Genomic DNA, 19540 nt, shown 5'->3' with positions numbered 1-19540 from the left:
TCTTCAAGGCAAAGCCACTAAATATTATAATGCCTCGGGAGCCACCTGCTGTTCTGGAAAGAAATTGCCGAAACACGACAATAGACCCACAGGACAGTTTACCATACAGATCACTTGGAACATTATTGAAATATTTGATCTCTGATCAAAATATTATAAAGTATATATTACCTCAGTGTAGGCAAGCACATAGGACGTACTAAAGGAATACTTTGATGAATGCTTATTTCAAATAATTAATATTACCACGTAGTTCTCATGAGCAGTTCTGTATCCAACTAGTCAGATGCCGTTTTTCTCCGATTCACTCACTGACGTCACAATTAGACTCGTTTAAAACGCTCAACGATTTGGACCTTCTTATGTTTCATCGTGCACTTATCGACATAACCGCCCTCTTGTCATAACTACATTATTTAATGGGGTCTTCACAAATCATACATTTACAAATCATGTTATGTTCTTTAAAATCTCATTCAAATTGCTTAAAAAATGAAGGACAAATATAACTTTGACACATGGGGGCAACCCACACATAAAAAGTTCTAAATTGCATTTCAACATTTTTATTGAAGCATAAATTCAGTGCGCTAAACACATTTATTAACCGTGACATGAATACTCTCAAGAAACATAAATAAAATTCTAAATTAATTAGTGACATTTTTCTGAAGCAGTTATTCGCTGTGCCTCAACAGATTTATCAACAGTGACATGAACACTGATCTGTAACGTACTTGTTCTCAATGCAGCTGTTGCAGTATGCTGGCGCCCTCTGCTGGACGCATTTCATTGTGAACGAGTTGATAAAACCATCTCCACCTGAACCTGTGAAATCACTGCTTCATCCTGAATAGAGCTTCAGATCATTCAATTCTGTAAAAAGAAAAAGAAAACAGACAAGGGAGCAAACTAGAGACCATCTTGTGATGGATTGACACCAGCCTCTACGTCAACACATTGACTTTCTGACCAATCAGTGTCCAGCTTCATGAAATAAAGACCACAGACAGAAAGATCAACTGCCGCCATGGTGTGCAAAACCACTTTTGGCCTTTCATTCTTTCCCCAACCTTTACAACCCAGACAAAACTCAACCTTTTAGGCAGAAAACGTTCCCCAAAATTAAAATTATGAGAATCAGAATTAACGCACCATAGCCAGACTGGCAACAAGATGATTTTCAATAACATAGATATCTGCTTCTTAATCCCAAAGTAAAATATTCCATGAATGATTATTTGAGACACCAGCTGCAGTGGGCGTTGAAGGTGATATAATTCCATAGGAAAATGTTTTGGTTTTTTTTCTTCTTTTATTTCAAGTAATGACATTTTAGAAAAATTCAATAAAATTTTCATAATTACACAGAAAACAGTGAAATATGTACATTGAAATATTGCCGTTGGAAAGACAACGGAAACCCACAAAGGAGAGGAAAAAAGACGAGCGGCTCAAATGCGAAAGTGATTTGAAAGTCAAGTGGTAGGTGAATAAGCAGATTCTGACTTATCGGCTGCACAGTGGTATTCATGCTCCACACCAGCCGGTCAAGTCTGAACCCGACACTGCAACACAAAGAGGCTCATTGGCTGGGCTCTTCATTGTTCAGAGTCGTGGGCTTCTTGGTCGAGCATTCAACCACCCAGGGGTGGGTCAGGACTCCGTGGATGGGCAACCTGTGCATGGGGTTGTGCTTCAACAGCTCGGCGATTAAGTTTTTGGCTCCAGCGCTGATACTGGCCTGCGCAGGGTAATTGTACTCCACCTGTAGAACAAAGATAAAAGAAAGTGGTTTAAGCCATGGGGCCCACATGGTGACCTCCCCTTGTGCCTAACGGCTCCCTCAATTGACTGGCTAGCATTGTTGCTAAAGCTCTGCTACCGACACCAGTACCTTTATGTGTTCCAAACAAAACAGAAACATAACTTCTTCGCAAAAAAGCTTATAAGTTGAAAACAACAACTTTTAGTCTCAAATAACCTATTTGATATCATAAACTCAATTGAAAAAAGTTGTAAAGAGCAATAAGTGTAAAATGAACGGGAGCAAAGTTCCCTCTGCAAGTCATTGCTCTGAAGTGGGACACCACTACGGACGAGGTTATGTCAATGTCGTTTCTGTCAAACTGTATCGTTTTACATATACAGCAAATACTCGTTTGGTGTTCCATCCAGAAGTTGATAAAAAATAATCTGTCAGTTTTTGTTGTTGTCAGTTTATCCCGGCCTTACCCTTGATATCTTGCGGTAGGTCTCCTCGTGACTTTTGGTTTCAAAGGGGGGCTTTCCGACCAGGAACTCGTAGCAGAGGACACCCAGGCTCCACAGATCCACCTTTTCATCGTGAGTCTTTCCCTCAATCATCTCCGGGGGCAAGTAGTCCAGTGTTCCACACAGGGTGGACCGCCTGGACAGGGAGAGAGTGAATTGCAAAGGGAACTCAAACACAATGGTCCTCTCCAAACATTACAATTCCATAGATTCACTAAAAGTCTAAAACAAAGGGGGCACGTTTGTAGAAAAGCTCATGAGGATACCTGGAGGAGGGTGTATGAACAGACCAGCCAAAATCTGCAATCTTCAGCTCCCCATTGTCCCCCAGTAACAGGTTCTCTGGTTTGATGTCCCTATGGATCACCTTCTTGTTATGGCAATAGTTCAGGGCATCTGCCAGCTCCATGATGTACTAGTACGGCACATAAGGGATAAAGAACAATTAATACAATGTACACACAAACCCTAATAACTTCACTGAATGCAATTATAAATACTTGTAAGTTGGTGAAGCCAGCTGTTGATTTGATGGCAAATTCTACGTTTTAGGAAAAAAAGTCTGAAATTGGCAGACTCACCGTGGCACTTCTGTCCTCGGGGAAACTTCCACAGCGCTGCAGCTCACCGTACAGCTCTCCCCTGGGTGCAAACTCGAGGATGAGATACACCCGAGACGAGTCGTGGAAGTAGCCGTAGAGGCGCAAGATATTGGGGTGCCTGCAGGACGCCAATGCAGAGGAGTGTTCTGAGAAATTGCGTTTAAATACCCAACCCAAGGTTTCAAAAGATCAAATGCCGGCTGAACTAAATGAACAGTCACAACGAGCTAATGCCTCAGCAGCTGCTTTAGAGTTGAGGTACATGGGGCTGTCGGGCAAGTCATGCAATAGGTGTGTACAACAATAACAAGGCAACCCTAATGATAATTGAGGAATCAGAATCACACAGCCAGCAGCAATCAAGCTCACAAGCCCTTAAAAATGACATAATTTGGACTACACCTGTATCAAACAACCTGTGACTGGCTCAAATTTGCCATAACATTCACTGAGCAACGCGTTACCTGAGGTGAGACTGGATCTCCACTTCTCTCCTCAGCTGGTGCTCCACCCCGGCCTTCTCCAGCTGCTTCTTGAAGAGCACCTTCAGGGCCAAGATGAACTTACTCTGTCGCTCTCTCGCCAGGTAGACGTTGCCAAATTTACCTTTGCCCAAGGGACGGCCAATGTCAAAATTTTCCAGGCCCCATCGCTTCCTGTGTGAGAAGAAATGTGCGCAGTTTCAGACGACGGCGAAACAAAATATGCAAACTTGCAATGGATCATGTGGAAAAAATGTGTATATTAAATTACACTCAGACATACTTTGATGAAGAGACATCAGAAGAATCAATCTTGGCAGGTTTGTCTGACAAAAAGAGAAAAAAATATATATTTTAGCATCCAGAAGACACAAAAAAGATTAGTCCGTCCAATATTAAATCATACTTACTCTGTGGCTTCTCCGGCTTTGCTGATTCCAACGGGGGTTTGACCGGCTCCCGCTGAACCTTGGGCACATTTGTCTTTAGCTGGTTTTGCTGGGAACTGGGTTTGGGCGGAGCGGCTGGATTCACAATCTGAGCGTTGGGGTTCACATTCTGATCGGAGGGTTGCGCGGACTTGATGGCAACAGATACGTGAGACACTGGCTTCTGATGGCTCATGGGCCGCTGAATGCGCTGAGGTCCGTTTGACACGCCCAGGACGCGCTGATGTGGAGTTGGGGTAACCACAGCCATCTGGGACTGCTGGGACACAGGAATCCGCTTTGGTCCTTCGCCGCTCGGCTGCGAGAAAGAAAAAAAAAAATCAACAAAACTATCAACTAGCTTTCAAAAGCAAGTTGAAACCTCCCAACTTCTCCATTTGCTAAAGGTCCTTCACTGGCTCTCTGGCCGATTATCAATTCAGTCCCGTCATCTTAAGATACGTGGAATTCTACCTGAGTGTGTCGATCTGAGCACACAGATTTTTATAAAATCACAACTTACTTTGACTTCAGGCCGTTGAAGTTTCATGTCTTTTGTCATCTTAAGTCTCGCAGAAGAGTCCATATTCTGAGAAAAGGGGAAGCTTAAGAGTTTAAAATCATACACAGCTAGGGCTATCTTATTATCTGAGACAATAAGAATAATTATTAAATGATTCAATAATCAATTGCACCACAGCTAAAATAGATAAGCATTGTGGTTATCATCATAAAGAGTCTAAGGCCTAAGTATCACCAATGTGTTATGCTTACGTAAAATATATGACAGAAAAAAGAAACTGAACAAAAACTAAAAACCACAATACATAATGAAATGAAGCGTTAGCCACCAGCCACCGTGTCTAACGCTAACAGACGTTAACGTTAGCTTATTGACCACAGCCAAGAAAAACACAACATTGTTGTCAATGAGATAACAAGACTTACCTGAATGTATTAGTGCACAATGTCCGAGGGCGACCAACGTCCGATGACTTGTCCAGAATTCAAAAACCCCAAAAAGCCCCAAAGCACGTAACGTTACCCGAGCTAGCTAGCTAGCTGCTACGTCGGCCCGTTGACGAGAGGCTACATGCATTAGGAATAAACATACGCGGAAACGCAAATATTGCTTCTCTAACGCCGCTGTGGCAGAGCAAGTCCTTTTAATCAGCAGATCTGAAGTTGCAAAAAATAAGTAGAAGTACAGATTTACAATAAATATATATTTCTTTAAAGGAAGGAGTTCAAACTACAAGACGCCAACACTTCGCCGAAGGCTGCTTATGCTTGTTCGATTTTCAAACGTCCCTCCGTTCAAAGGCTTTAAATAAACCACGAGCTCCGATTGGCTGAGAGAATGCTCTGTACTCGCTCCCATTGGCTGATGACAAACACTGGGAACCGGTGGGTGTTGACGTCAGAGGAAAGCCTCCAAAACAGCAGAGGGCGATAGAGCGATAGATAGATAGATAGCTAGATAGATAGATGGATGGATGGATGGATAGATGGATGGATAGGTAGACAGATAGATAGATAATTAGAATGATAGATAGATAGATAGATAGATAGATAGATAGATAGATAGATAGATAGATAGAAAGATAGATAGATGAATGGATGGATGGATAGATAGATGGATAGATAGAAAGATAGATAGATAAATAGATAGATAGATAGATAGATAGATAGATAGATAGAAAGATAGATAGATGGATGGATGGATGGATAGATGGATGGATAGGTAGACAGATAGATAGATAATTAGAATGATAGATAGATAGATAGATAGATAGATAGATAGATGGATGGATAGATGGATGGATGGATGATAGAGAGATGGATAGATAGATAGATAGATAGAAAGATAGATAGATGAATAGATAGATAGTTTAACATGCCACAACCTGAGGGACAGTGAATGACACACATACACACACACACACACACACACACACACACACACACACACACACACACACACACTACACTAAAGAATATAAATAAATCTTAATGTTGTGTTAATGTTTGTGTTACTGTTTGTTGTGTTTATTGTATGTTTATGCTTTGGCAACATTGTTATTTAAACTTTCATGCCAATACAGCTTTTTGAATGGAATTGAAAAATTGAATTGAATTGATAGATAGATAATTTTAAATTTCACATTCATAAGGTAAGGTTTAATAATTCCTTCCCAAATGTTAATAATTTGATGAATGACATAATTTGTACATGAAGACATAAACCCTTACAAAAAACAAAAAGATTAAGCACACAAACATTTTCTGTGACCCTGGATTAATTATTTTGTTACATTTTTATATTTCATGTATTCTGATAATATATTTGGCTGATTGTCTGCACTGTTCTGTACAATAGTGGAAAAAAGGAGATAGATAGATAGACACAAGCATACTGCATAGGGATAGTAAAAATAACTTTAACAACTTTATTTTAACCATTATTTAAACACATTTTTTCCAGACAGTAAATTAAAAACAATAACATTTTATCAACTTTGGCCCTAACCTTTACCAAGGTAAGACTTGTCATTCACTACCTTGATGACATTGCAGGGACTCTTTTTAACATGATTTGCAAAGATGAAATTGGAAGTCTAACATTTGGCCACAGCATGGCAGCCTGTGGAGCTTCCATTTCCCACATGCAACATCAAAGAATCCGACCAAGAGACCAGTGCTAGAAGAAGGCTGTTGTACTGGCCCACACCTGGGTGTTAATACAGTATGAAGAGTAACAGCTTCAGTGTTTAGACTCAGACGATATAAAAGAAACCTGTACTTTCATACCCTTTAGATAACAGTGATTTTTGGAATGCATATATTCAGAGAGCATCTCTTGACAAAACCTCACAAAGGCCATCAAGCCGCTATTTTGGCAGAATCATATGCACTGGATATTTTCACAACGGCCACTGCTACTAGAAAAATAAAACAACTACTAATCCGAATGAATATCCACTCCAGGTTGAATTTTGCAAACTTATATTGGACGCAAGTTAAAAAAATAAAGAATTTAATTTCTAGAACACATTCGGCATTCATTTTTTACATAATTTGATACTGCCAAAAATCGAATGTATTTTTATTTTACTGCCACATTCTGCAAATGGTGAGAACCTCTTTTTTAAGAGGCACCCAGACAAGATGTTTAAGTTAAAATTTCTAACAAAAGCATGTGATATCACATTTCCTAGTGGTCAATCCAAAACACAAATCATTCCTTCAAAAAAAACAGAAAACAGAAAACAAAAACAAAACAACAACTCCTCCCCAAATAAATATTCCTGTCACAGGTAAAATATATTCTTTATATATTCACATGAATGAAACAAAAGCGTTGACCTTCACCACACTGCTATTTGTTATATGAAGAGAGATCTTCTCAAATGAACAGTGTAACCACATGTAATCTTTCATACCACACATTTCACAAACTATCAGCTCCCTCAGCATGTGTAGCAGCCTTTCTTTGTTGAAATTTGTTATTTTGTAAGTGCAAATAAGAGCAATGGCAAAGGTCTCGGCCTTTTACACTGAAAGGACGTGCTGCGAGAACTCAGTTACAATTAACATACAGTTTATGTTTCAGTAAAACAAGCTTTTACAGTTAGGCTTGTTTGTACGGCAGCATTTAAGAAGGTTTTCTACTAAAAGTCACGAAAAAAATAAATATGGCAAGTTCCTTGATCCCTTCATTCCACTTAAATACCTTAATAACAATATTAGTTATCACATAACAAAATACAGTTTATATTCTGGCTGGTACATTGTCTTTGTCATTACTGAGGTCCCACAAGAAAACACTGTTGAAGAGATAAACAAAAATAACCTGACGGTGAAACATTTCATTAACGTCTCTTGGTCAATGGCTGCGTGTGAAACACTGTTAACTCTGACTCCTGAATGTACCCTTGAAATGCATCGCACTTGAAACCTGCCTTGACGCAGCATTGTTTTTCGGCCATCGTATCTTACTGAGAGAATTCCTCGCCATCAGTTGTTGTGTGTTCATTTAACTCTGTCGTTGTAAACAAAAGAGTTCGAGCCAGAGGCGTGACTGCCTGGCCTTCTGAGGTCTTATGGAAGATAGGAACACAAGAAGCGGTGTGTCTCCTTTGGCACTTTTCAACGCTACACGTTTCCAATCACACGGATAGTAATGTTGTTTTAAACGTATCCCTGAGTGCACCACCCACATTTCCTTCCCAAGTCTCTCATCACTGCGGCAACCGGCCACGCAGCAACTCATGAAAATTACTCATGAATATCCCTTCGTGGTGCAGCTAGCTGTTTAACATATATCGAGTGAAGATAGTAAAGTATGGGTGATGGAGGAATCAAATAATACTAAAAACCCAGAGCACCAATTGGGCACCAAAGCATCACAAAGGGAGGCCTGGTTTGTACAGGCATGCAGTTTCTTGTCCGACAATGTCAAACAATAGAGGCAGGTGTCATTTCTCAGTGACTGCGGCAGCCAGCGGGGTGCGAATGGTCCCACGCGCTGTGGCCGCCAGCTCCTCTATTTCTGCATTCAGTCGCCTGATCACCCACTCCATGGCTTCACGGCCCTGGTCAAGAACAAATATGGTATTAGTCAACAGGAGGAGAATTTTATCAAGCTAGATACATTGAAGGACAAGAATCTTTGGGGTCAGTATCGTTACAATCGAATCGAACCCCACATATTTTTCAAGTAAGACCTATTAACTTTGGATTTGGAATTCCCTCTTTAAAAAATTCTTCACACAACTACAAATTCCATCATTTTTTTTGCACCACAAATTCCTTCACTTCAAGATTGTCTGAAAAGTGTGCGACTTGAACACAACAACTCATGATTATTTAATTGTTCAGGCTATTGTATGATGTCTTTTGTCCGATTTCGCTCTTTTAAGTGCAAGACCAGAAGAAAATTCAGTCCAATAATCAATAATCGATTCAGTTTAACACACTGTGTGGAACTACCTGAAATGGGCCAAGCAAAATGTTAAGGGATCGCTTACCTTTCCTGCATTAGCAGAGATGGTGCTGGCCATAACTCCCTCCAAGTAACTGCTCAGGCTGACGCCTTTCACAGAGATGATAGCCTCCTGTGTCAGTATTGTTCTAAAGAAGAAAATATTTGTTTAATCATTCATTCTTTCACTCAACCTTTATTTTACCTCAAAACTACATTGAGTTTGAGATATAGACCTAATTTACAATAGGATTAGTATAAAAAAAATAGACAAAACAAAAAATGTCAAAAAATCGTAAAAAATGAAAACAAGCCAAATCAGGAAAATCTTAAGAAATAATAAAACAAATAAAGCACATGAATCTTGGTCAAAAGTTGCTTACTATAACGCTAAAATCCCTTAACAGTAAAAACGTACTTTTCTGCATCCTCAGGGTGCGGTTTGTACGTTAGCTTCTCATCCACAGATATCATGTTGGTGAAAGTGATCTATGAAGGAAATATAAGAAGACAAAAATTAGTAAATGTTGAGATACAATATGTGCTTTTTCATATCAAAGGCCACGGTGACACATGTCAAGTGAAGTCTCAAAACCCTATTATGAATGTACACTGTTAAAAAGTGAGCTGTCGGCCTGTGTAACAGGCAGAGCGTCATTCCAGAAATACCTCAGGTTTGCTCTGTGTGTTCAGTGGAATGTAAGTCGTGAAAGCTGGATCTAGACGGGTTATTATGGGTGTTGGTGGCAGACAAATCCACAATAGAATGTGTTCTGTAAACACCTGAGAGGGTTTCCATCTTTGATAGTTACATCACACTGTATTCAAAGCAGAAATGAAATGGCAAACTATTTTTTCCTGCCAACGTTATAGAATCCCTTTTCAGCTGCAACTGCAGGAAGGTAAGATAGTGTCTTACATGGCAATGTAAGTTTGATATGTTAGACTATACCTGGGTGAGATGAAGTCCGAGGCAACAGACCTTCCTTCACATTGCTTGTGGTCCAACATAAAAATTATAAAATAAAATCTAAAGATTAATATTACGTTACTTAATAAATACTCACGTTTGTGGACTGAAGTTCAAAAGATTTCTCTTTGGGATCCACAACCGAGTGCTCCTGGATATATGTGCATGTTCGTGAGTTACCAATGATCTGAAGAAAAAGACAGAGACACACGTTTTACATACTTTTTACCAATAACTGAAATCAAGGATTTTTAGCTTTGAAATTATGCCTTCATTTATATTTTTTTCTTCCTCCCCTATGGTCTAACTACCCTAAATAGTTCAAAGCTTCATGTCCTGTTTGTAATAACACACAGATCATCTGTTGACTTAATACTTTACCAAATGTTAATGTTAATTAATCAGTATTTTCAGTAGAAACACGCCAGTACCTACTCAGATTGCTCTTGATTTACCTGCAGTTAATCTTAATTATGATCTTTAATTTAAACATTAACATTATATGTAAAGTATAATATTATATGTAAAGTTTGAACACTGTCCATCCAACGCTCCACCCCGCGTCTAGATTGGTTTCTGTTCCAAATCCTTGAAGCAATATTGGGATTTGCGTCAATTTTATTTAATTTTTTTCCTAAACCAAAATTTCAGACGTCGCAGGAAGTTGTCCTCATCCAGTTTGTATGCTCATACCTCAGGAGGCTCAGGAGCGATTTGCTTTGGCACAATCTGATTAAGGGTCACGTTAATATGCTACCAAACACTGGGACAGCCTGTCATAGACTGTCTTTAGAATGAAACAGGCAGCATAGGTCAATCCTAAAGAACAGCGGCTGATTGGCAAACGCTTGAATAAGACAAAAGTCACAGGATATTATCTCTTCTCCAGCCTTATCATCAACGTGACAGGGATAGAAACGGGAAGCTCAAACGACATGTTGCAGGAATCCAAGGGCCTCTGTCGCTGCTCTGCCTTGTAGTGACCTCTAGCTTCAACTGAGCTGACACAGAGATGGAAAGTTACATCACATGCCGTCATGGGGTAAACCTCTGCAATGACAGAAATGGCACTACCACGTGCAGTACGACACGAGCCGTGGCACAAAGCCATGAACTCGTAGCGGCCCTGGTCAGCAACCATGATACCCGGGTACAGAAATAGCCTTGCAGGTTTAAGGTCACGCTCGCCGGCTGGAAAGCATTAACCCACCTATTAAACTGACTGAGGCTGTAACTGGATTCTCGTGTGGTGTTTAACAATCTATTTTAGTTTTCTAAATCATTTTAAGCCAGTATTTCACAAGCACAAACTAACATGTCAGGTCATGTGTGTCTCCGTTCAGAGTCACATGTCGACATTTTAAGTTGCTGCAGCAAGTTTTATAACTCTGAAGGCCAGAATGCTGACCAGTTCTAATTTTATTAAAAAAATCAATGGATTTTGAGACTCACTGATTTCACTATAGATGGAAGGCCCCACTCTGTGCTGAGCAGTCTTTTACTGTGGAGGCGACCCTGTTTGTCAATGTCCCTGTCCAAAACGTCCACTCCGATCACACTGGTATTCATGGGGTTTGGGTACTTCTGCATGGCGGCCTTTGTCACCGTCTCCCAAGGATGGCTGTTGAAAGGAAGCCAAAAAACAAAACAGAGTTTTAGTTTTAGTTTAGAGTTAAACTAGTCACTCTACACAATGAGATGTTTACATACAAAACATACAACGACTTTATCAAGTATAATGCCTGTTTGTGGATGGTCAAAAAATATACAACATTTTTTAAAATGAACAGCACTTTGACCATCCACAACAGTAATGCATCAGCGGCAAAAAAACAAAACATTAACATAATAAAAATGTACCACTTGCAGGAGTAGTTTTACTTTGATACACTAATAATATTTAAGTAAAATCTGAAATACAGGACTTCTATGTTGGGAGTATTTTTACACTATATTGCTACAAGAGCTGAGACGAATGTATATAATATTATACAATATAATTAATCAATTACTATAACAATTAAACAATTTGATAATTGATTAATTGGTGATTTTTAAGGCGGATAGGTGACACAAGCGACACATTCTGAAACTGCAGGATTTTTTTCAGGTTTTGGTAAATCACCGCCCGAGTCAGCGCAGTGGAACTAAATGAGATTCTTTCTCATTATCAGGCTGTTTGTACATTTTACAGGCTCAATAAATAAAAAAGTAAAGGCTTTTCCGAGTAAAAATAAGTTGTACTACTAGTGCGGGTCGGACATCGCGGTGGACGGTTGCCAGGGTGACTCGCCCGGCTTCGATCGGTGACGCAACCAGACGCGACAAAGTAGAGGAAAGGTCGCGTGCAGGGGGGCGGGACCAGCCCGCCTGGTTGTGCAACGTCTCTCCCTTCGTGCGCAGTCAGATTTCTGTTCGTTTTTTCACGTTTATTCAAAAAACACTCACGCTGTTGTTGTTGCTTTAACATCCATTAGTGCAAAATGGTATTAAAGATTATAAAAAAAAAAAAAACACGAAGCCAGGTGGCGTCTCTTCGCCGCCTGAAAGCCTGCCAATGACAGACAACCTCTGACAGCCCGAGCCATCTCTTACTGTAACACACACGACCGATGTGAAATGAAACGAGTTATCCAGGCGAGCGGAACAGACTACTCACTGGAATATGTGCTCTGACGTCCAGATTTTCATGGTTGTGAAGCGAGGTTACTGGAGCCGGTGGTGCCGGGGAGTCTACTCGTGGATTAAGCCGGTAGGCGCAGGCGCTATAACACTGAAGCGAACAGCCGCGAGGCTCCTCCCACTCCACCGGAGCGGTCACATGACATGAGCCTGTGACGCATTTCCGTCTCTCGGCCACACTTCGACACTTTGACAGACATGTGTGCAATAAATCCTGTAAAATATTGTCGCATAACTGATGAATGACGCAAACTTAGACGGAGGACCATATGATGTATAGTTTAACGTTACAGAGTGCGGCATATCTTTTGTTCAGTTGTTAAACCTGAACCCGGAGAGAGAACTCGTCTGTTTAACCTTCGATGTTGCACAATTCAACACAGGGAAGGTTGAATGTGTTGGTCCAACCTTGGAGGAACAACCAGTGAGCGGGTTATTGACCGGCGCTGGAAACTAACTTCAAACATTTACAGAAATCTGAGCTAAAGTTTTATTGTGATACATTTTAATTTCGTATTTTTTAACTTCTACTCTTCAGAGGCACATATTGAACTTTTGACTCCACCGCATTTATTCAAACCTTTAGTTTCAATATTTAAAAATATAATCAACAAATAATCTATTATGTTTCATACATTTAACCAGAGAGCAGTATATAAAGTATATGTACTTAACAAAAAATATTTAGTAAAAATATAAAATATGTAATTAGCTCCACCTTTAACAACTGCAACATTAAAAGTGATTTTCCCATTATTGTTTCCGCCCTGATGGTTTGTGAGATTATTCACATGATAGGAAAGCAGGGAAGAAGAAAACACACAGAACACACAAATTATTTTAAATTATAATCTCATCTCAGATCTGTTCTTTTAAATTATAATAGTGTATTTTAAATTATTCAGAACCCTAAAAAAAAAATGTTGGAATGAAAGAAGGTAAAATTCAAACTCACAATCAATATGTGTCCCGTGACGAGGGATTGCATGAAGACACGTACACTTTAAGACATTTCAAAATTGTTGGAAACCGCTGGTCTTGTGAATTCTTTCTTCTTGACTGACTGCTGGTTTTCTTATCTCTGGAAATGCTGTTAAAGCAGGCGCCACCAATTTTTTCCTGAGAGCTTAGCATGACAGGTCCGACAATATGGTTATTCAACACAATCATTATACAACATTGATATGATGTATTTTTGGATGACATTAAATTTGGTTTGTTAACATGTTTTAAAAGTTTATATGATATTAATGCATTTGTCGATTCAGTAAAAGTGATGGCTCCCTTTTTATCATCCAGTTGGATATTAGCTGAACCTATTAAATGGTTAATTAGTTTTTTTCTTCTTTGCTATCCTGTTACCTGAATCAGATTGCTCTCTGTGATGCAATACTGTCTTCGCCACAGTAACCTACATTCGTATGTGGACTACATGCAGTATTATCCACCTTACTCCGGTCTATATATGAGTCTGGTGGACTTTATTGCACCATTGCAGGGACACAGCCATGTCCTTATGTGCTTTTGTGCTTATCTCAGAGTCCAGACGCGCTGGCCGTGTACGTAATCTCCATGTACCAGACTCGTACCAGTGGGAGGAAACTGTGTGACAGCCAAGAGCGGTATCCCTGTCACTGTGCTGTCAGAGCACTGTCCATCATTGCCTAATTTAGTCAGGTTCATTTTTTTTTGTGTTGTAATGAATATTCTCTCAATTCATTCTTTGGTTTTACTGTCTTTAATTACCATCATAACGTAGCTACAAAACACTCAATGCAACATTTCACAATTTCATTTTTATGGCTGTGGATTATACAGAACTTGAATAATATAACATTTTCCACATATACACGTAATATTTTCATGATTTTCAAATAAATACTGTAAAAAAAAAAACTTTAAACCTCAAATACAAGTCTTCAACCATAAAAATTATTTAAGCAATACATAAAAGATGATCAGCTCTATGGTGTAAATATTCCGCAGCACATTTTATCAAATAAGGGCTATCTAAATCAACCAACCAATCAACAATCAGGACAACTAAAAAATAAGAGTTCTTTTTGTAAAACCTACACACCACACTGCCCCATGTATTCTACTCATCTACAGTCTCTTTGACTGTTTCACTCACAGTTTCCAGTTGAACTTCCACGAGAGACTGAACCTTTGTTGTCGCTGAAGATGAGGGTCCCTCCTCTTCTTCATCCTCTGCTTCCAAATCGTCATCAGCGGCAGTAGCATCTTGATACTGCTGGTACTCTGACACCAGGTCGTTGAGGTTGCTCTCTGCCTCGGTGAACTCCAGCTCATCCATACCTTCCCCTGTATACCAGTGAAGAAAGGCCTTCCGTCTGAACATCAGGGCGAACTGCTCGCCAACACGGCGGAATATGTCCTGAATGGCCGTGTTATTGCCGATGAAGGTGGCGGACATTTTGAGGCCCCGGGGTGGGATGTCACACACGGCAACCTTGACGTTATGTGGGATCCAGTCCACAAAGTATTCGCTGTTTTTCTGCTGGATAGAAAGCATTTGTTCATCTACCTCTTTGGTGGACATCCTACCACGGAAGATAGCTGCAACTGTGAGGTAGCGCCCTCGCCTTGGGTCGCACGCCGTCATCATGTTGCGGGCATCAAACATCTGCTGCGTGAGCTCAGGCACAGTGAGGGCTCGATACGATTGGTGGCCACGTGCCGTCAGGGGGGCGAAGCCTGGCATGAAGAAGTGGAGGCGGGGGAAAGGCACCATGTTGACAGCCAGCTTCCTCAGGTCTGCGTTGAGCTGTCCGGGGAATCTCAGGGAGGTCGTGACCCCACTCATGGTCATAGAGACCAAGTGGTTGAGGTCCCCATAAGTCGGCGTGGTCAGTTTCAGCGTGCGGAAACAGATATCGTACAGGGCCTCGTTGTCGATGCAGAAGGTCGCGTCCGTGTTCTCCAGGAGTTGGTGGACCGACAGAGTGGCGTTGTACGGCTCCACCACCGTGTCAGAGACTTTAGGGGAGGGCATAACGCTGAAGGTGTTCATTATGCGGTCGGGGTACTCCTCTCGGATCTTGTTGATGAGGAGGGTTCCCATGCCGGAGCCGGTACCACCCCCCAATGAGTGAACCATCTGGAAACCCTGCAGGCAATCGCAGCCTTCACTCTCGTTCCTCACTCTGTCCATCACCTGCTCCACCAGCTCCGCTCCCTCTGTGTAGTGGCCCTTCGCCCAGTTATTCCCAGCGCCTGAGTTTCCTGTAACACCAAAATAGTGTCAATAGTGTTGTAGAAAACACGCTACATATATTGTAACCATGAAGACAAAATATAGACACGTATAAAACAATTTGAATTCTGTGATGCCAATTTGCTATTCAGGAAGCATTTGTATCTGAAGCAGCAAATATGCCAGTACTATGAAAGTATGTAATTGCAGTTAAATCATTAAAATCGTCTTAGTTTTATAATTTAAAGGCAAGAGAATCTATGAGTGTTTTGTTATTGGTCTCACCGTGGATGAAATTGTCTGGCCTGAAAAGGGCCCCGATGCGGCTTCCTCTGACACTGTCCATGGTGCCGGGCTCCAGGTCAATCAGTAGGGCTCGGGGCACATATTTCCCACCTGGAGAAACAATGGAGACGATCACCAACATTCCCAGAAATGAGATAATGAGATAAAAGTTCTGAACAACATTAGCTCACGAAACAAGAAGGAAATTGTTAGCTATAGCATGTTGTTATCTATTCATTATTTTTACCAAATGCCTCGTTGAAGTAGACATTGGCCCTCTCCAGCTGCAGGTGGCTGTCTCCTTCATAGATGCCCGTTGCATTGATCCCATGCTCTTCACTGATCACTTCCCAAAACTATAGAGGCAAAGTCACAGAAGAATATTAACATTGTGATAATAACTTTTTCCCCCCCAAACATTGATAAACATGTTGTTTGTTGAAAAACCTTTTTAAGTTGAGATTGTTAAGATTTATTTTTACGCAGTTTTGATGAAGTATCTTTTTTATATATTTTAAACATTCTTACACTGCCTCTCTAAGTAAAATGCATTTCATCTTATTAATTTCCTAGTTATGTGACACAAAATTAAAAAATCCCTGATATATACAATTAAATGATATAAAATCTTAATAAAATGATTTTTCATGTAATTGTTTAATCCTCAGACTACCACAATATCATTGGAGTATGTGCTACGTAAGGTTTATCTGCATTATCTTGTAGTTCCTCTCTCTTATTTTGTGGTTGCCATGATAAAAAAATGTCCCACCCATGTCAGTCTGCCTTTGGCTCTTATCTTTTCCCTGAATGTTTGACAGGGAACACCCAGTGTCACTCACAACTGTTGTTGACAACATGCAAAGGACCAGTATATGTCAAAATATTCATATGATTAAAAGAAAGAAAATTGAAAATGTAATTGATGTCACTTAAAATAGATTGTCCGCCAGTGTGGCAAAACATTTTTTTTTTTGTATTCCATTAAAGAAATCGACTTTGATAATCCAGCAGATATTTTTTAGTAGTTTTTATCCTAACACATGCTTCATTAAAATTCTTCTCAAAATAACAGTTTTATTTTTGATGTATGTAAACAGAGCACATCAGAATCTCAACATTTTCAACAAAGTCAGGCCTAATGCGTTTTTATAACTTAAACAGCGGAGAAGGAATTTTATTCTGTTACCTTCGAGCCGATCTGGTTGCCGCATTGTCCAATTTGCAGATGTACAATTTCACGCATGATGGTCAGGATACAGTACTGAGAGCAGCTCGGAGGGTCTCTGATCGGATACTGTCCTATAACTGGCCTTTTATACAGCACCAGAAATGATGTCATCAGGGTGTCACCCCAGCTGCTGGTTGATGAAGGGGCCCATCATATATGGTGCCTTAGTTTGGCATCAAGCAACTTGGCTAGACTTCTAATTCAGTACTCACCAGGACAACGCCTGAGATCTTCTGAATAGACCCAGTTAGCTGTTCCTTGATCAGGGCTGAAGAGCGTGGGTGACGAAGCCTTTACTGTCAGGGCCGCCGGCCCTCTGTATAAGTTTACCTGAGGACTTAAAACGTCACTGTCTGTTTTTAAACAATCTCTCATAACTCACTTTTACTGAATCTCTTGTATATCATTGTTTTTAGCTCTTACTTAGGTTTTTTTATTTTATGTCAAATGATGAAGTTTTCTTATTTTTATTTAAAATTTCATTCCTATATCAATGAAATTCAAAGTACTTTACAGGTGATTGACAAAACACAGGATTTTAAAAGGACTGGGATTTAAAGACCAACATAATAAAAGATATGTTAAAATTAGAAATTAAAAAACAAGCAATTAAATCCAACAATAAATAAAATAACAAAGTTCTACACAACTTGTCTTTCTTTGTGAACCACTATGTAACAGCTGACAAATGTGCTATTAACATTTATTATGATATATATTGTATTATATGGAATATAAATACATTTTTATATGAGATAATAGATCTTGCTTTTATATTTTACATATATAAATAAACATGAGTTTAATTAAGTTTGATAGGTTTAATATATTGTACAGTTCCGTATGTTGCGTGTATTGTTACATATCTGTAGGTAACATTATAACTGTTCAATATATATCCTGTAAAAAATTTGAAGAATAAATATTTTTAAACCATAGATTAAAGCTGGAACAAGTCAGGCGACAGGTCATATTTCAATTCCTATAACATATAACATAAAATATGTCATAACATAACAATATAAATACATCATATTAACTTTATGGCTTAAATAAATCTGTGAGTAAAAAAACAGTGTTGGAAGCGGAGCGTTCTGGTCAGCTTCAGATAAAAGACATTTTATTAGTGATACCCATGATTACCAGTTGACCAGCTAACACACATACATTTTCAGGCATGTTGTTCTCATGTCTGAAACACAGTAAAAAAAGATTCACAATGATAAAATTGCCAAAACAGAAGAAATTTTTGTAACATAGCAATTTTCTACCTTTTCACAACAAAAAGGGTTATTACAAAATTACAGTTTTTTCTATTTTAGTTACTGAGTCAGTACAGGTGTCATAATATTGGCTGATAATGAACATTTGTTTGGACATTAAATATGAGGGATGCTACCATCTAGAGGACTAACACAGGCATAACTTGATATAACCTAATTTTAGAATATCTATTGTTTCTTATTTCATTTGTAAATTCCCGGTGTGTCAGCATTTATATTAAGGGGTTCAAGACTCAGTATGTCAGTAAAAGAACTGATAATAATCGTCTGATAATCACACTGAGGCTTAAACATGTTCTCACATAAATTATCGTTTTACGGTTAATATTATATCTTACATCAAGTTTTAGTAATAGCATTAAAATTGAACCTTGTAATATACTAGCCACGGTTGTTAAAGTGAGACATTAAGTGATTTAGTGAATAATGCTTGGGAGCATTTGGAGACACTGTATACATTGGATGAATGGATTATTGGTCGTCAGATGTTATAATAATGTACTAATAATGAAAATAATTGATGGTTGGAGACTCCAACCTATGATGTAATAATTCAACTTACCAAGTTTTTTTATTTGAATTAATGAAGAGTAATATTAGGACTTTTGGGGCCCCTGGGGGTCTATGGCCTCAGGGCAGATTTGTCCACTCTCGAGGTTTACTGGGGGAGCCAGTTATTGCACTAATCAATACTTAAGACTATTGTTCAACAAGTATTCAGCAATAACATAACAGTTTTTAAGTTTGATTACCAACAGTCATACAGTCAAACTTTGTACAAGATACAATATCTTAATCAACCTGAACCTGTCTTACTATTTGTATCAGTGTTTGTATTATTGATCATTACTGTATCTGAAAATATGTTGTTGCCTAAACTAATGAAGATTTGTTATAACTTAGTTGATATGTTTTCAGTGTTATTGATTAATGCCTTTTGGGTTTATAGGTTGATAATCATGTTGCTTCAAAGAGGGCGCCTCTCCCCTTCTGTACCTCTGCTTCATGACGCTCCGGGCAATCATGTGATTCGTCCCTGCGTCAAGCGACAACAAGGAGGGAACCGGAAACACCGTACTGTCAACTTCAAACTAAAAGCATC

At 39.3% G+C, this 19540-nt stretch overlaps 3 protein-coding genes across 3 annotated transcripts; all 3 read right to left on the bottom strand.

Annotated features, from left to right (window-relative positions):
- Positions 1-1295: 1295 nt before the first annotated feature.
- aurka (aurora kinase A) lies at positions 1296-5097 on the bottom strand. Its single transcript, XM_035632584.2, has 9 exons — positions 4735-5097; positions 4310-4375; positions 3769-4105; positions 3642-3684; positions 3341-3532; positions 2856-2994; positions 2541-2689; positions 2236-2410; positions 1296-1768 (listed from the first exon to the last, which is right to left on the bottom strand). The coding sequence occupies exons 2-9, from the start codon at positions 4370-4372 to the stop codon at positions 1586-1588; spliced, it is 1281 nt and encodes a 426-aa protein (XP_035488477.2). The 5' UTR covers positions 4373-4375; positions 4735-5097; the 3' UTR covers positions 1296-1585.
- A 1125-nt stretch (positions 5098-6222) lies between these two features.
- Positions 6223-12661, bottom strand: prelid3b (PRELI domain containing 3). Its single transcript, XM_035631730.2, has 6 exons — positions 12400-12661; positions 11193-11361; positions 9838-9927; positions 9189-9259; positions 8817-8919; positions 6223-8381 (listed from the first exon to the last, which is right to left on the bottom strand). Exons 1-6 carry the CDS (start codon positions 12429-12431, stop codon positions 8265-8267), a joined length of 582 nt encoding a protein of 193 aa, XP_035487623.1. The 5' UTR covers positions 12432-12661; the 3' UTR covers positions 6223-8264.
- A 1483-nt stretch (positions 12662-14144) lies between these two features.
- On the bottom strand, positions 14145-17270 carry LOC118309514 (tubulin beta chain). The gene is made up of 4 exons (XM_035631723.2): positions 17114-17270; positions 16172-16280; positions 15925-16035; positions 14145-15668 (listed from the first exon to the last, which is right to left on the bottom strand). The coding sequence occupies exons 1-4, from the start codon at positions 17264-17266 to the stop codon at positions 14521-14523; spliced, it is 1521 nt and encodes a 506-aa protein (XP_035487616.1). The 5' UTR covers positions 17267-17270; the 3' UTR covers positions 14145-14520.
- Between the last annotated feature and the right edge of the window lie 2270 nt (positions 17271-19540).

This window comes from Scophthalmus maximus, chromosome 6 (genome assembly GCF_022379125.1).
Source record: "Scophthalmus maximus strain ysfricsl-2021 chromosome 6, ASM2237912v1, whole genome shotgun sequence".
Classification (NCBI taxonomy): domain Eukaryota; kingdom Metazoa; phylum Chordata; class Actinopteri; order Pleuronectiformes; family Scophthalmidae; genus Scophthalmus; species Scophthalmus maximus.
The sequence above is the reverse complement of the archived record's forward strand: the minus strand, read 5'-3'. Positions and strand labels throughout refer to the sequence as shown.

Bases quoted from the DNA above. Each gene is read 5' to 3' on its own strand.
- aurka (XM_035632584.2), bottom strand. From the start codon at position 4,372: ATGGACTCTTCTGCGAGACTTAAGATGACAAAAGACATGAAACTTCAA. The intron at 4,106-4,309 runs GTAAGTTGTGAT...TCTTTCTCGCAG, and splicing joins TTCAACGGCCTGAAGTCAAA to CCGAGCGGCGAAGGACCAAA. The intron at 2,995-3,340 runs GTAACGCGTTGC...GGCGTCCTGCAG, and splicing joins GAGATCCAGTCTCACCTCAG to GCACCCCAATATCTTGCGCC.
- prelid3b (XM_035631730.2), bottom strand. From the start codon at position 12,431: ATGAAAATCTGGACGTCAGAGCACATATTCCA. The intron at 11,362-12,399 runs GTGAGTAGTCTG...TCCTTTCAACAG, and splicing joins ACGTCAGAGCACATATTCCA to CCATCCTTGGGAGACGGTGA. The intron at 8,920-9,188 runs GTACGTTTTTAC...TTTCTTCTTTAG, and splicing joins CACCCTGAGGATGCAGAAAA to AACAATACTGACACAGGAGG.
- LOC118309514 (XM_035631723.2), bottom strand. From the start codon at position 17,266: ATGACATCATTTCTGGTGCTGTATAAAAGGCCAGTTATAGGACAGTAT. The intron at 16,281-17,113 runs GTAACAGAATAA...TTGCCTCTATAG, and splicing joins GCAACCAGATCGGCTCGAAG to TTTTGGGAAGTGATCAGTGA. The intron at 16,036-16,171 runs GTAAAAATAATG...TTGTTTCTCCAG, and splicing joins CTACTTCAACGAGGCATTTG to GTGGGAAATATGTGCCCCGA.